Genomic DNA, 16,587 nt, shown 5'->3' with positions numbered 1-16,587 from the left:
TAATATAATATAATATAATATAATATAATATAATATAATATAATATATAATATATAATCCCACTCACTACACGGAGTCTCCTTCATTAGCTCAGAAAGCTCCTAGTACCTTGATGAGTTTCAGCCCCACTCTGACTGCAGGTTCTTCTTAAGAGTGTGCCTATGTGACCCTCATGCAGAGTTACCTGAGTTTCTGCATTTTCAGCTCTCTGCTCAGCCTCCAGCAGCCTCTGCTCCAGCTCCTGCATCTGTTCAGACAGAGGGAGGAGAAATATTGGTACCAGGTCCTGGTGATGAAAGTAGTATCAGGGCACTCAAGTGCACAGACACCATACTCAGGCCAGACTTCAAGTGCCTGTGTAAATGGCTCCGGGATATCAGGCTAGAGATTTTTCATGGCAATTCTCAGCAGATGATGTGTCATGGCTGCTGTCATCACTACAGGACAAAAAGCCACTGTGTAGGATAGCAGGTCACTGCCATTTTTCCTGAACACCGCTGCCCCAACCCTGCTTTGGTCCCCTCTCTCTGGGGCCTCTTTTTTCTCTGCACTGGGTGATGGATAGGTCATGCTGCTGTCTGCCCATGTGCCAGCTCAGACCATGCTTCCATACGTGTCCACTTTCTGCCACCGTAAGGGAATGCTTCCCCCACCCCACGTATCTGACCAGCTGGGGACATGGCATTTATGAGTATCCTCTTACTTGAGTTCACTGATTTTAAAGAAATAGAAAAAGGCCAGCTATGGTGGCGCACACCTTTAGTCCCAGCACTTGGGAGACAGAGGCAGGTGCATTTCTGTGAGTTCATGGCCAGTCTGGTCTACATATCAAATTCCAGGACAGTTAGAGCTACACAGTAAGATTGTGTGGAAATGGGAGTAGGAAACAAATGAAAACATTATTCAAGCATTTGTATGTTTGTGTATGTGCTGGGGATCAAAGGAAACTTCGGGGCATGATGATCCACCAACTCCAACATTAGAAAGGATGCTGGCTAAGCAGGTAAAAGCATTCCCTGGGCAAGCATTTGCTGACAACCTGAATTCTGTCTCTGCAAACAGATGTGGTGGTTCGAATCTGTAATCCCAGCACTTCTATCATGAGATAGGGTCCAATAAGAGGCAGAGACAGACCTGGCTGGCCAGGAATGAGCCAGCTAGTGCAGAGGGAGAAAGAAGGGCAAGAGACAAATCCTGAAGGTTGTACTCTGACCACAGACACACACACAGAGACACACAAAGATACACAGACACACAGAAACCCTCACACACATGCACACAAAATAATAAAATGCATTTTTAAAATTCTATCTTGCACGGGGCATAGCAGTGTACATTTGCAATAACAGTCCTGAGAGGTGGAGACGGAAAGATAAAAAAGCCAATACTAGGGCTGGAGAGATGGCTCAGTGGTTAAAAGCACTGTGTGCTCTTCCAGAGGTCCTGAGTTCGATTCCCAGCAACCACATGGTGGCTCACAACCATCTCCAACGGGATCTGATTCTCTCTTCTGGCATGCAGATGTACGTGCAGATAGAACACTCACAAACAAAATAAATAAATAAATCTTTTAAAAAAATTCCAAGACTAGCACATACAAAATTCTTGACAGCTTTGGCCACAGAAGAGCATGTCTTAATAAGTAAATAAATAAATGAGCAAATCAAAACAAACAAACAACAAAATATATACTGGGCCAGCTAGATGGCTCAGCAGATGGAGGATGCTTGCTGTGCAAGCCTGGTGATCTGAGCTCAGCTCTGAAACCAGGTAAAGGTAGAAGGAGAGTTGGGTCCACAAAGTTGTCCTCTAACCTCCACACATGGGCCATGTCATGTGTACCCACACAAACACATCATGTAATTTAAAAAACAAAACCACCTCTTTCCCTCCTTCCCTCCCTCCCTCCCTCTCTCCCTCCCTCCCTTCCTCCCTTCCTCCCTCCCTTCTTTGCTGGTTGGAGGTGTAGTCAGTGGTAAAGCTCTTGCCTAGCATGTACTTACATGGAACTTACACAGAGATCTGGCTGCTTCTGCCTCCCGAGTGCTGGGATCTTATGCAGGGGTGCTAATTCTGGAATCTTACGCAGGGGCTCTTCAGGGACAAGCTCTAAGCTGCAGCCTAAGGGACAGCTCATGGCCAACAGGACACCCCTTTGCAGCCCCCACAAGCTCATAGCTTGGTGTGGAGTATAGGTTCTCCCTCATCTGGCACACCTCTGTGTGCTGCATGAACCACTTACCATTAACTCACATTCTCATGTCAAAGGTCCTGTGCCTTCTCTGAGATGGTGCAGCTGCTTCCCCTCCCTCCTGCCCCAGGGCCATTACACACCTACATTGTTCATTCATGTGAGGTGCACCTCACCCTTCTCTTTGTGTCTGGGTAGACTCAGAGCCCTTCCCTTTCCAAACTCCGGCCCTCACCCCACTGCTCACTGAGGACTTGACTTCTCCAGAAATTTAACTTTGTCTCCCTTGGCTTGATGTTTATGAGACAGTAAGCAATTCCCTGTGTCTTTTCACAGGCATACCTCAGCTACAATTCTGCTTTCCTTGAGCAAAGGTGGGAAGGGAAGAAGAGAAGCTGTGCTGGTGTGGGCCAGGGAACATCACAGAGAGCTGCAGATCATGTTTGAGGCCCCAAGGGTCTCTCTTCTGAGGCTGCTTTTCCTTGAATCAAGAAGACACAGCTACTTTCGGTAACCACTGCATCTGAGGAGCAGTTGGGGGATGCTCCTCCAAAGGTCCAGGTAAACCTCAAAGTTGTACCCACAGGTCTCTCAACAGGTGAGAAGGACCAAGGGCATGTGCACGTTCTCCCTTCACCCTCGACTGAATTGAGTCATCAGAAACAAATTACTCAGCTCAAGCTCGGAGAGAGGGCTGCTTGTCCCAGACTCGTTTAGGTCAAACGACACGGTCCTAGGCCAGTGCCCCCTAGCCTCCAGCCATTTCACACTGCACAGAACAATTCTGCAGGGATAGAGGTAGCTGACCCACCCATAAAATCTTCTAGGTGGCTGGAGGGAGGGCTGAATGATAGACAGTGGTGCTGACCAACTCAATATTAAATAGTTGTCACTTCAGCTCTGGGCAGGTTAAATCACTTGAGATTCTGAAACCTGGAAGCAAGACTGAGGCCAGGGAGCTGCACAGAAGTGCAAGCCTCACCATGTCGTGGCTGTTGGACAGAAATGAAGAGCTTCCTGCTGCCCTGGTCCTTCTAATAGAGTTCCTGTTTGCCTTGGCTAACCAGTGTTGAGGGTTTTGTCCTCCTGAAAGAATCTAAGTAATGCAAAGACTGAGAGTCTTCTGAATACAATGAACTGTTGAATAGGAAGGTCTTGGCCCCTTGACAAGTTTCCCAGGTGGTTAGACTGTAGTTCTAACATCTGTTCTTGGCTCAAAAGCCATATGCTTCCTTAAAAAATTATTCACATTTATGACCTTCCACAATAACTGTCTGACATTTTCTAATTTTGTCATATGGAAAAATTTGTCTTAGCCAGGCTGTCGTGGTAGTGCATGACTTTAATCCCAGCACTAAGGAGGCAGAGGCAGGCAGATCTCTGAGTTCAAGACCAGCCTGGTCTACATCAGCGAAACCCTGTAAAGCCATCCAGAGCCAGTCACCTCCTGTCAGCCACTGGCAAGCAGCTCTGCCCCACAGCTGCTGATGGTCCTGTTGCTAACCCGCCCTGTGATTAACTTTTCAGGACACTTGGCGCTCCAGAGAACTTTGCACTCACTTCTATGCTTCTTTCGGGGTGAGGAGGAAGTCCTAACACTAGCTTCTGAACATTGAATGATTTTTAAATATGTAGAACTACTTGTTTCCCCCTTTATTGAAAGATTTACTGTTTGTGTGAATGTATGAGTGGCTAAATATATGCATGTACACAACATGAGTGCTTGGTGCTGTGGAGGCCAGAAGAGGGCATCAGATCTCCTGGGTCTGGAGTTACAGGCAGTTATAAGCTGCCAGATATGTAAACTGGGAACTGAACTCAGGTTCTCCGAAAGAGTAGCAAGTGCTCTTAACCCTGGAACCATCTCTCCAGTCCTCCCTTGTTTAAAAGGAACTTTTGAGGGACTGGAGACATAGCTCAGCAGTTAAAAGCATTCCATGCTCTTGCAGAGAACCTGGGTTTGATTCTCAGCACCCACATGGTGGCTCACAACTGTCTATAACTCCAGTTCCAGGGGATCCAAAGTCCTCTTCCAACCTCTGTGGATGCATACATCCATGTAGACAAAACGCTCACACATATAAATATAAAGTGAAATAAATTTTAAAAGAACTTTTATTTTGGTTGATGAGACTGAGACTCTACCTATGTAGTCCAGGCCATCCTCAAACTCACGATCCTCCTGCCTCAGCCTCCTGAGTGCTGAGATTAAAGGCCGTGTGCACCACAGCACTCAGCTTTTGACAGGAGAAAAGCATCATGGCCATCTGTGTATCTTCTGTTGTACTCAATACTGGCCTGAATGAAGAGAAATTTTAAATGTTTGTGTTCATGAAGACAGACTTTCTGCATTGCTGCTGGAGTGCTTGCTCGCAGGTGTGATCATGCTGACACGGAGTGCTCACTCGCAGGTGTGATCATGCTGACACTTCTGAAGTTTAAACCCTCCTTTCACTGATGCCACAGCTTCCCCACACCTCCAGGAGGCACACCTGGAGCTGTGACCTCTATGGGCAGGCCGCTCTGCATCTGGGTTCCCTTCCTCCTCTCAGAAGGTTCCCTAAGACCATGTCCTCAGCTGTCCTCTTGTGTGTGGGTCCCTCCTGACGAGTCAGCCAAGGTGGTGTCAGGTTTACACGTCTGTCAAGGATCCGCGTTCACCAGCTGCAGTTACAACTCATCAGCTCCCGAGGACTTGGCAGTAGCAATCTGATGAAAAGCACTTGGCACCAATCTGGTATTCAACTCCTCATGTCCACAGCAACTTGTGACACATGGCAGCACTGTGAAATACCAACCCCACAGCAGTGGAGTAGCAGGCACTCTCCTACACCCAGTACTGCCTTGCCAAGAGTGACCTGAGCTAAGACCTGAGGTGAGACTCAACTGTCCCTCGGAAAAGGGGGCTCAAGCCAGGTGTGGGAGTGCACTTAGGAAACGGTGGCAGAAGCAGAAGTTCAAGGTTATCCTTGGCTACTTAGAAGTTGAAAGCCAGCCTGGGCTCCGTGAGACTGTCTCAAAACAACAACAAAATCCTCCAAAAGCTGGGGGTGTAACTCAGAAAAATAAAGCATTGCTTACCATGTACAAAGCCCTGGGCCTGGCTCCCAATACCCCAAAGTTCCTGCCCAACATTCTTTTTTTTTTTTTTTTTTTTTTGTGTGTGTGTGTTTCAAGACAGGGTTTCTCTGTGCAGCTCTGGTGGTTGTCCTGGAACTCACTCTGTAGACCAGGCTGGCCTCGAACTCAGAAATCCGCCTGCCTCTGCCTCCCAAGTGCTGGGATTAAAGGCGTGCGCCACCACCGCCTGGCTTACTACAACCTTTTACACACTGGACAAAACAGTACAGGCAAAAGCAAAGGTTTGAGGGTCTACCTGATGTCCTCAGTGTGGCTTTAGAATTCTACATCAGTCTCCTGAGTGCTTCGGTCACAGGTAGATTTAGCCCCTGACTAGACTGTTTCTTACTTTTCATACATCAGTGCTACTATACGTATTTCTTATATGTCACTTATGACTGATAAGTTTAGATTTATTTCTACCATTGCACTTTTGTCCCTTCTGCAGTCCTCTCTCCTTTTGCTTGTTTTTTGAGCCAAGATTTCATGTAGCCCAACCTGACCTTGCTATGATCCTTCTGCAAGGAAATCAGGAGGTGAATTCCTCCTGAGTGCTGGGATTACAGGCATCGTCTACCGTACCTGGCTTATATTCCCCTTTCTGTACGTCCTTTCCTATTTACCATCTGTATCCAGGAGACTTTCTTTATTCCATTTCCTCACTGGAGTGATCTCAGTTAGTGTATAACTTATTTTTACTCGTTATCACTTTTATTATTCCAGACTCAAAGCTGATTACTGAGCCAGTAACTCGGTGGTAGAGTGTTTATGTAGCATGTATAAGGTCCTGGGTTCTATCCCTAGTACCACAACATGAGAAGGCAGGGGGAAGGACAGAGAGAAACAGCTGGGTTTTTATGTGATAGGTTCTCTCCTCTGCAAAATAATACACCCAACTTGTAGCTGAGCACATGGTTGTTGAGAATAAAGACATTTCCCAGCCTTCTTTGATGCTGAGTATGACCAAGTGACTAAGATTTGGCCAGTGGGATCTGGGCACATGGAACATGAGCAAGCTCTGGATCATACACTTAGAAGGAGAGGGTGGGACCACGGGCACCAAGGTGAACCATCGTCCAGCTCAGGGCTGGACTGCTTCTGTCTGGGAAGTTACACATGACAGACACAAGCACGTGTCTGTCTAAGCCGCTGTTTGGTTCTAACAGCAGCCACACGGTTAAGTAACTAAAACCAGAAGACAGAGATGTTTAAGTTTTGTATCCTGTTCTCATTCCTTGTGTTCTCTGAATCTGTGGCTTCACCTCTCTTCTCAAGCTTGGAATGTTTGTAGGCATTTGCTTTTCAAACAATCCCTCTCCTCCGTGTTCTTCTCCATGGCTGTTAGGGAGTGTGATTTGGAATAGACAGGTTCTCAGCATCCTGTATTCACATTTTGCTCTATCTGTGTTTGTGTGTGTGTGTGTGTGTGTGTGTGTGTCTGTGTGTGTGTGTATGTGTGTCTGTGTGTGTGTGTGTGTCTGTGTGTGTGTGTATGTGTGTCTGTGTGTGTGTCTGTGTGTGTGTGTGCGTGTGTCTGTGTGTGTGTGTGTGTTGTTTTCTTGGTGACTTCCTCTGGTGTCTCTGGCTGTTCAGACCTTCTGGGAGAGCACCTACCTGCCATGCACGAGGCACTGGGTTTGATCCTAGTAATAGGCACACAGCCCATCGTACCGTGACCAACCCGATATTTAACCTATCCACTGAAAAACTAATTTCAGTGAGGAGACTTTCTTAAAGGTCTATCTGGCTTTTAAAGTCAGCCTGGTCTTTTTGATACAGTGTTGTTCTTGTCTCAAGTTTTCAGTTTCTTTATTCTATCATCAGTAGTTTTTAATGAATTAATTTACAGTCTCGTGTCCATGGTTGTATCATTAGAAGTCCAACTGTCTCTTACATATGTGAATTCTTACTAACTATAGATTATCCCCTCGGCACTAGTCATTTTGGATATTACAGTCATCTTCACTAATTCTGGTTCCTGGGGACTCCTGTGTGATCTGCATTGAAGTCTTGTTTCTCCAAATCAATTGAGTCTGTTCCTACAAGTTTCTCCTGTGTCACTCCTGACCCAAAACCCAGGTTCTTAAATCACACAGCTGTATAAATCCAACTGTAAAGCATGGTTCTTCCTAGAGCCTTAAGTCTGAGAAGCTTCCGCCATCTCCTGGTGCTGGTGGGCAATCTTTTTTTTTTTAAAAGAATTATTTATTTTATGTATATAAGTACACTGTAGCTGTCTCCAGACACACAAGAAGAGGGCATAGGATCCCATTACAGATGGTTGTGACCCACACTATGTGGTTGCTGGGAATTGAACTCAGGACCTATGGAAGAGCAGTCAGTGCTCTTAACTGCCGGGCAGTCTCTCTAGCCCAGCTCCAAGCAACCAAACCTCATCTGACTCCCCAGATGTAAACACTCCAACCTGAAGCCTTGTGTGACCACCAGGCGGCTAGCCACTTACAGTCTCACTCCTTCTTTGTCCCTCTGTGTCCTCCTCTGGGGAGGCGTCTTGCTGTGAGCTGTTTCTCTCTCCTTCCTCCAGAGTTACCATGGACTCCATTCGAGGTGCTCTTGTTTTATCTGAGGCTATTTCATTGTCGAGCTTTTTATTTTAGAAGTCTTCTCCCTGAGATGTATTTCTGCCTCCTTGGCTGAGCAGAGCCCCCTTCCAGTTTCTTTCCCTTACTCCCTCCCCCAACACCACAGCCTAAGGCAAGCTCCTCAAACTTTATACTGACAAAACCATTTTCTAGGAGCCTGTTAACCAGACATTAACAGCACTCCGAAGACTTAGGACAAGAGGACTGAGCAACCCAAGAACAGACACCCTGAGCAAGCAACCCACCAGGTGACTCTGGCAAAGGGGTTCTGAGCACGCCATCCTTAGAGCCACTATCTTTCCCTGAAGTGGCAGTACCCACTGGCACCCTCAGGAACCGTATGCTGTCTGAACTAAGAAGACAATGCCAACAGACCCAAGTTCAAGAGTTCAAGTCCAGCCTAGTCTAAGGCCACGCCCCAGTCATGGGAATGCCAAAATGACACTAACCAGTTACTTTCCCAAACCCCAGGTTACAGGAGCACCAGAAGGAGCAGGTCATTTATTCCATTCTTTCCAGCTTTACTAATCAAAACTTGGACCTTACTTATAAGGGGTGAGCTGAGCTTTACCTTTGTACCAAGAAAGGATTGGCTAAGTACACTGATACTATAATCAGAACCATCAACAGAACAGTTAGTTGAGTCACTCACCTGCTTGTACCCACACAAATACATTTTAACTGCAAGACTCCATTCTCTAAACAGGTTATACTTGCGAAAGTCGGCCACTTGAATGTACCTTCCCAGAGAAATGTGACCACAGTGCTCAGGTTTGCAGCCCAGCCTACCTAAGTTTAGAAAGATAACACACCTGTTCACATTACTTAATTTGTGTCTGAACTCTTACATAAGTTATCAGATACATCTCAAAATAACTCAGAGGTATAATAACGCCCTGGCCAGAGAGGTGGAAGTTCACAGAGCCAGGCATGGCTCTTTCCAAACCTTGTTTGCTGTCCCCAGAAAATCAGGCACTTTCTGAGACTCTTCTGATAATATAAAGGATGGGCAGGAGGGTGGGGATTCCCATTGTCCTCCTAAAGAGTCGTCCAGCCCAAAATGTGGATAAAGTGTTAGCGGCAGTAGTAACAGCAAGAGAAATGATGACAAAGGTGATAAGCCACTAGGCTCAAAGCGACAGAGAACCAGGAAGACCTTATGGTTTTAAAATTTTAATTGTTTCTCACAATCTCACTAAGTAGCCTAGGTTGGCCTTGAATCCTTAGAAGAAGGGAGTGGCCTTGAACTCACAGAGTCCTGAGGGCCTCTGCTTCCCGAATGCTGAGATTAAAGCAGTGCTACGCTATGCTGCACCAGCCCAACTGTGTCATTCGTTTGTATATGGCACCTGAGGTGGCAGAGCCAGGAAAAATGTCAGATGACAGCTTTTGAGTTTTCATTTTTCATGAAAAAGTGTAGCAAAGTCTTAGGGAGCGAGTGAGCAAGCAAGAGAGAGAGAGAGAGAGAGAGAGAGAGAGAGAGAGAGAGAGAGAGAGAGAGAGAGAGAGAGAGAGAGAGAGTGTTCTGCCTGCCCCTGCCCTGGTCATGGTGGGAGGGAACTACCTGCTCTCCAGGGACTCACCTTGTCAGCCAGCAGCTCCCTTATCTTGCTGGCCTGAAGGCGGAAGCGGAAAAGCTGTGTTTCCAGAGAAAGGCAACGCTTCTGCCAGTCTATGCTGGCCACATCCACCTTGACTTCTGCCATGATGGAACCAACTTCAAATACTCCCGGGAGCTCCAAGATCCAGCACACTGAGAATGAAAAGATAAGAGAGTCTGAGGAGGAGAACTGTGAGGGAAGGACAAAAGGAGAGCAAAGGGCAGAGAAAACAGGGCGGGGACAAGGGTGGTTCCAACTGTCCCCACTGTGTCCCCTTCTCTCAGCTCAGGGCATCCAGTGCCAGGACCAGGAGGCTGAGCAGTTTCAGGACAAAACCCAAGACACCTTAAGAAGAACTTGGTTTCTTCTGACTATTGTCTGTTGACTGTTGCAATATATTTTAGTAAGTGATTCTTATGAAGAGTTTCAGGCTTTAGATTCTCTTAATTAGCATACAAAGCATTAGGTCTTATTTTCAAGTGGAAGCAGCTTCTGTCCACTCTCCTCCTCCACCCCACTGCCCCTCTTGGACCCACAGCACCTTCTTCCATCTCCTGTTACATGTTGTCTCTTCCACACCGCCCCTTCCTTTCCTCAGCTCCGCTTTTTGCTCTCTCATTCCCTTTCTAGTTTCCCAACTGTTGCTCAAACTCTCTCCTTGGAGAGATGTAAACAAACACCAACTCCTTCCTTACAGGGCACCAACCACAAACTGAAGATAATTCCACCAAAGTCCAACTTGGGAAACCAATGAATTTATCAGGCTTACTTACAGAACACAGGTAAAGGGTGCTTACAGGAATGTGGGTGACTACAAAGCCGTTTCACCCCAGCATGGATGACAACTTCCCTATAGCTGCATAGATGGCCTCTCCTCACTCTGGTTAACATTCCAATCTCTATACTCTAGCCCCACACGGCCATGTGAAATGAGGGCAGGAGGTGAGACAGAGCTTCAGGAATCTCAGGGGAGGGCCCAGTGACTCTTCCCAGCCCCTCCTTCTATGTGGGAACTTCAAGAGTCAACAATCCCCATCTGGGCAGGGGGCTGGGGTCACTTGCAAATACTCACAGCTGACGGGATGAGATGAAGGCTATTCAAGTTGGATGACGGGGCTCTACAAGAACCTATACCCACTCTTGCTCAAAACCTACACACACACACACTCTGAAAGCTAAGATCCATGTGTGAGATAAGAAGAGGGAGAGTCTTTCTGAGACGAGGTCACCTTGCTTAATATAATAATTTCCAGATCTATCAGTTTTTCTAAAGATTTCACACTTACACACTTTATTTACAGCTGAACAAACCTCCATTTGGCATACACCACCTTTCCATTAGCCACTCTCCGGCTGAACATTCAGGCTGGCTCCATTTCCTTTGTATTATGAACAGTATACTGGTAACATGGATGACCAAGTATGCCTGTGGTAAGATATGGAGTCCTTTGGGAAAATGCCCAGGAGTAGTACAGCTGAGTCATTTGGAAGTTATACTCTTAATTTTTGTATGACATTTTAAAAAATAAGGTGACTGCAGTTCGTGGTGTTCATATCCTCCTGGACTTGGTGCCATCCACCAGAACATGATGCACTTACCAGGCCACACCCTCAAAAACACCTGACTCTCCCTCCAGAAGCCGTCTACGTTCCGTAGCTCCTCAGTTAGGAGTGGAGGTTCATGAACACCTTCCCTGTTCTTAATTTCTTGAGAAACTTGCACAGTAAATTCTATATTGTAGTAGTTTCCATTTTCATTCCTATGAGCAATGACTCCATCTTTCTCCACATCCTCGTCAGCATTTGCCGTCACCTGCTTTCTGGATGGTAGCTATTCCAACCAGACAAGAAGTGAATCACAGGGCTCCCTTGTTCTTCATTTAATTGTGCGCTCAACTGCCATACTGTCAGATCCTACTCTAGGCTCTGGCGTTGAAGGAGAGGTCCCTGCCTTGAAGTTATCCATCATAACAGTCGCACAATCGATGTGCTGGACAAATAGGAGCAGGGAAACGGGCTGAGTACAGCAGAGGTGGGGGCCTTGATGTTTAAAAAACCCTTAGATTCCTCTAAAGTGAGCCACACAGCTAACTGGAGGCAGAGCTCTGATTCCTACTTCGGTCCTGACTCCATCTCTGTTGATGTTAGACGGGCTAAGAGTGGACAGGAAATAGGCTGTGGGTTTCCTTGACACTTTTCTGTTTAGCTGGGATCTTGCCAATTGTCATCGGTTCATCCTGACTGGGAACAAACTCTCATCCCCTTCAAGTCATAAGATGTAAACCAGAAGACTTCTAGATGTTTTGCTCCAGCCTCGGGTGAAAGCCACCTTTCATAACCCTAGCCAGGGGAATTTACCCAGAAGCCCCTTTCCTGTAGTTTAGACAAGAAAAAACTGGGTCAAGGATGAGAAAGGAAGCAGGCATGAGTGTGCCTGAACATGGAGACAGAGAGTGAGCCGGAGAGGGAAGCTGGAAGGTGCCATCAGAATCAGGACTTGCAAGTCTCCCAAGTAGAAAGTTGGTACTCTCAGCAGCAGGCGTAAAGAAAGCCTGGACCAAACCACAATCAAAGGTCACCTGAATACTGAATCACTTTAAGAAATGACTGTTAAAGCCAGGCCATGGTGGTGCAAACCCTTAAAACCAGCACTCAGGAGGCAGAGGCAGGGAGATCCGAGGCCAGCCTGCTCTATACAGTGAGTTCCAGGACAGCCAGACCAACACAGAGAAACCCCCTCTGTCAGAAGAAGAGGAGGAAGAGGAGGAGGAGGAGGAGGAGGAAGAAGAACAACAACAACAACAACTATTAATAGTTCTAAGTTGATAGTATTCTTTAATGTCACCTGTTAATGTTAAGTATTATATATGCTTTGTAGGGAAAATGATAAAATATCTTACGGTGACAGAGTGGGGTAAAAACATATGTCAAGTCAGATCTGTCAGAATGTGACAATTTGGGCTGAAGAGATGGCTCAGCATTTAAGAACACTAACTGTTTTTCTGGAGGACCTGGATTTAATTCCCAGCACCCACATGGTGACTCCTCACTATCTGTAACTCCAACTCCAGCGGATCCGAGTCCTTCTTCTACCCTCTGCTGATGCCAGAGCTTGGAGACAGGCACAGGGTGACAGGAATGTGGTGTAGACTCACATGCAGGCAAAACACCCATACACATAAAATAAAAAGTTAAAAATATATAGCTGTGACCTGGACAAGGGCAGCAGCAACGGATAAGAGAACACAGAAGGGGAAAACTCATGAGGCCTCAGCCCTAGACATTCTGAGAGCTGGAGAAATAGTCTTCCCCAGGGAAGAGCACACTGGCTATCCAGTACCAAATGGTCAGTCCTGAAAACATATACATATAAGTAACATATGGACTGAGGAGGTCATGTTTATAATAGAGAGAAATACACATATTGATGGGCAGCAGTAGTGCACACCTTTAATCCCAGCACTTGGGAGGCAGAGGCAGGCGGAGTTCCAGGACAGCCAGAGCTACACAAAGAAACCCTGTCACAAAAGACAAAACTAAAAATATAGTAACAGATGTCTGCTTCTGTATGTTGCTGGAAATCGAACTCACGATTTCGTGTGTTCTAGAGACTCAGGAATGCTAGGTGCCCTCCCTGCCTCTCAGCTACACCTTAGCTCTAACCGCTGATGATTTGGGGAGCTGGGTGATAGATCTATGGAAGTTTGTTATACTTGTCTTTCTACTTGAAACTATGCTTGGAAGCGTCTATGATAAAATGTGTTGTGCTTTGAAATCCTCTCCTTCTTCAAGAGCCACGCAGCCTCTGAAAACCCAGTTGCTTTCTGTGCTGTTGCCAGGTGTTTACACTACCCGGGAGCAACAGGAGCTTCTTTCATAGTTAATTACCAACACCGTTTCTCCCTTCACACTTGACTTTGATGAATAGATTTCTCCAAGTGTGGTTTTGTTTGTTGTTTTTGAGACAGGGTCTCACCGCATAGCTCTGGCTATCCAGGAACTTGCTATGTAGACCAGGCTGGCCTTGAACTCAAAATCCTTTGCCTCCCTCTGCCTCTGCCTCTGGAGTGCTGGCACTAAAGGTGTGTGGCACTATGCTAGGCCGGTGCTAGGCCTCTCCAGTTAGGCTTTACAAATAAAGACTTCTTAAATCCTTACTGTACAGCAGACACATTCAGTCTCTTCAGGTCAATCTAGAAGCTGTAAGAAAGACACTACTGTCCATAAACAGAAAGTCACTGAAGAAGAGAGTTTGAATAATAACTTCTACAGATGGTTCCATGGCTGGCCAGGAGTGGACTGGGGTTCTGGTTCCAAATCCCACTCAAAATAAAAGTAAAATTTAAAAAAAGAAAAGGAAAAAAGAAAAAAAGAGGTTGGTGGCACAGCGGTTCAGGACAGTGGTAGTATACCTGCTAGCTTAGAAAACTCAAGGCATTCTATTCCTGATTCCACAGAGAGTAAGATAAATTGTTAGTATTTTCAAATGTCTTTCAAAACCTATGGCCCAGATTTTCCAAGGCATCTGGGGCACAGATATTCTGTCAGCACAAGCCTCTGTAAACACAGACACTTACCTCGTCAGTAGCCAGGAGAGGAGGGCAAAACAACTAAGCCACTGATAGGTCTAGTGTCTGATTCTTTTGGCTCTGGGATCCTCTGAACACTGGACACATGACCTAAGCCCAGAAGTGTCATCCCAGACAATAGGGACATTGTGACCTCCCAGCCAGTCCCACTTCAAAAGACTGGGACCGACTGGAACAAGCAGGAAGACAAAAGACAAAAACAAAACATGACCTTATCTGAGCTAAGATCACTGCTGTAAAGACAAACAGAGTCTAGGAGGGCAGGGAGAAGGCTGGGAGGCTTCTTGTTTTGAGTCTCCTTGTCCTTCAGGGAAACTGTGTGTTTCATCCTATAAACAGGAAAAGTGGTAGATCTGAGACTGGGACTTGTCTTGTCCTCTAGTCCAGGGCTAAGAACTAAAGCACCTAAGCAAAGCCCAGAAGTTGAGAGGAAATTTGCTGACTTGAGTTTGCTTTAAATACTTAAATCCTTCTTTTGATTGTTCAAACTGCTGCAGAGATTCTGTGGGGCCTGGGAAATGCCAGATGATCAGTCTCCTAGAATTTGGGAAATGGAATGTTTCAAGTCCCTGCCTGGCCGTGATATCTGAGATTACCCTTAGACTCCGGGGAGTGCTTTCTCCATTGGAGAATTTTCATGACTTCATAGTCGTAGACAATCAAGTGATCTGGTTAATCCTTCTCCCCTCCTTGGGGATGCTGACAAGTCCTGGGAAGGCTGGGGCTCCAGCTAGGTTTGCCTTGGCACATGAAGGGATTTAAAGGTTTGAAATCAGTTCTAGAGTAACGGTATCTACTGCCAAGTCAAAGACCTGGAGGCTCTTCAGGCTAAAGCAGGTGGTAGGCCTACAGCTGTACAGCAGGAGATGTTAAGGGAAGATACTAGCAAGCTGCACTTAGCCTCCTGAGTGTTCTTGCAGGTGTACCACACAAAAAAGATGTTCGAGGATAAACAGAAAGGAATACTTGGCATTTAAAAAAATGTGGGTGTGTGTGTGTGTGTGTGTGTGTGTGTGTGTGTTTGTTCTCATCACTTTCCACTTTATGAGTTTGTTTCTGGTTTTGAGACCATGTCTTTCACTGAACATGGAGCTCACTGGCCAACAGTTTCCTGGGATTCTCTTGTCTCTGCCTCTCCAGAGCTGGGATTTCAGGTATGTTGCCACACCTTGTTTTGTTTTGTTTTGCTTTGGTTTTGGTTTTTTGAGACAGGGTTTCTCTGTGTAGCCCTGGCTGTCCTGGAACTTACTCTGTAGACCAGGCTGGCCTGGAACTCAGAAATCCACCCTCTGCCTCCTGAGTGCTGGGATTAAAGGCGTGCGCCACCACCGCCCGGCCAGATCCCAGTTCTTAACTTTTCAAAGCATCACAACATGTGAACTTGTGAGAGAGCAAATATAATTATTCACAGTGAACACAACAGGTGACTTGTACATGTGATCCGTTTAGAGACAAACAAGGAACTGAGTCAGGAATCATGCTATCCCAACATCTACAACAGTCCTCTTTCTGTGAGAATGCTTCAGTAGTGACGGTAGACATCGGTGGGAACTGGCTTGCCTAGAGTAGACACATTATGGTCAAAGAAATCAATGAGACAGGCTGGGGCCATAGCATAATGAGCTGGAAACAGACCCAGCACAACTGGATTTTGTTTGGTTTTTCTTCCTTCTCCATAGTTTTGTTGGGAAGCTACAACACACAAGAAGTGAGGAGAGTCACACAATAAATTCCCGTGTCCTCCACTCCTCCACAACTTCATCATCTCATGTCCACCGTCTGAAACCTGTTCTCTTGCTTTTACTAGGGCCCAGAAGGCCGAGTGCATGACAGACGGACCAGATGATCTCCAGGGCCCCACCTGCTGTCCTGAAGCTCTGCATTCCCAGCACCCTGGACACAGTGTCATAGAGGCCCACAGGGGCATGCTAGAGGCAAGGGCTGGGGCTAGAAAAGGTTGTGGAAAAAAAGACACAAGACCAGTTTGGTGACTTTGGACTCAATTTGTACATCACGGAAAACACAAACTTGCTATGAGATTGCTGGGGCGAATTTGGCCAGAAATAGACAAAATGCTGAGATTTAACTTAATTCAGCCAACTTAGGGTGATTCCTATGTGTAGTATTTGAGCAGTAAGGCTGTTAAAGATCTTCTGTCTTTCAAGCCTTCAAGTCTGGTTACTACAGACCCAGGACCACACAATGCTTCCAATAACATTACCAGAAGGTAAGGAGTGCCAGGCTTGGTGATCCACATGGGTAATCCCAGCACTCTGGAGGCTGAGGCAGAGGGTTCACTAGTAAGAAATTTTCAAGAAGGAGGAGGGGGAAGGGGAGGAAAGAAGAAGGAAGACAGGAGGAGGAGGAAGGAAGGAGAGAGAGAGAGAAAGAAAGAAAGAAAAAGAGAAAGAAAGAAAGAAAGAAAGAAAGAAAGAAAGAAAGAAAGAAAGAAGAGGAAGGAAGAAAGGAAGGAGGAAGAAGGA

At 46.3% G+C, this 16,587-nt stretch overlaps 1 protein-coding gene across 1 annotated transcript in view; it reads right to left on the bottom strand.

The window, feature by feature from the left end:
* Positions 1-9,620, bottom strand: part of Plekhh1 (pleckstrin homology, MyTH4 and FERM domain containing H1) — a 38,442-nt gene extending 28,822 nt beyond the window's left edge. The window contains exons 1-2 of the mRNA XM_028788857.1: positions 9,498-9,620; positions 185-247 (exon numbers count right to left, since the gene is read on the bottom strand). Of these exons, the coding sequence (XP_028644690.1) occupies positions 185-247; positions 9,498-9,620 (186 nt within the window). The remainder of the gene's footprint in view (positions 1-184; positions 248-9,497) is intronic.
* Between the last annotated feature and the right edge of the window lie 6,967 nt (positions 9,621-16,587).

The sequence above is a fragment of the Grammomys surdaster genome, unplaced genomic scaffold (assembly GCF_004785775.1).
Source record: "Grammomys surdaster isolate TR1022 unplaced genomic scaffold, NIH_TR_1.0 127, whole genome shotgun sequence".
In the NCBI taxonomy this organism is placed as follows: Eukaryota; Metazoa; Chordata; class Mammalia; order Rodentia; family Muridae; genus Grammomys; species Grammomys surdaster.
This window is presented reverse-complemented; position numbering and strand designations above follow the sequence as displayed.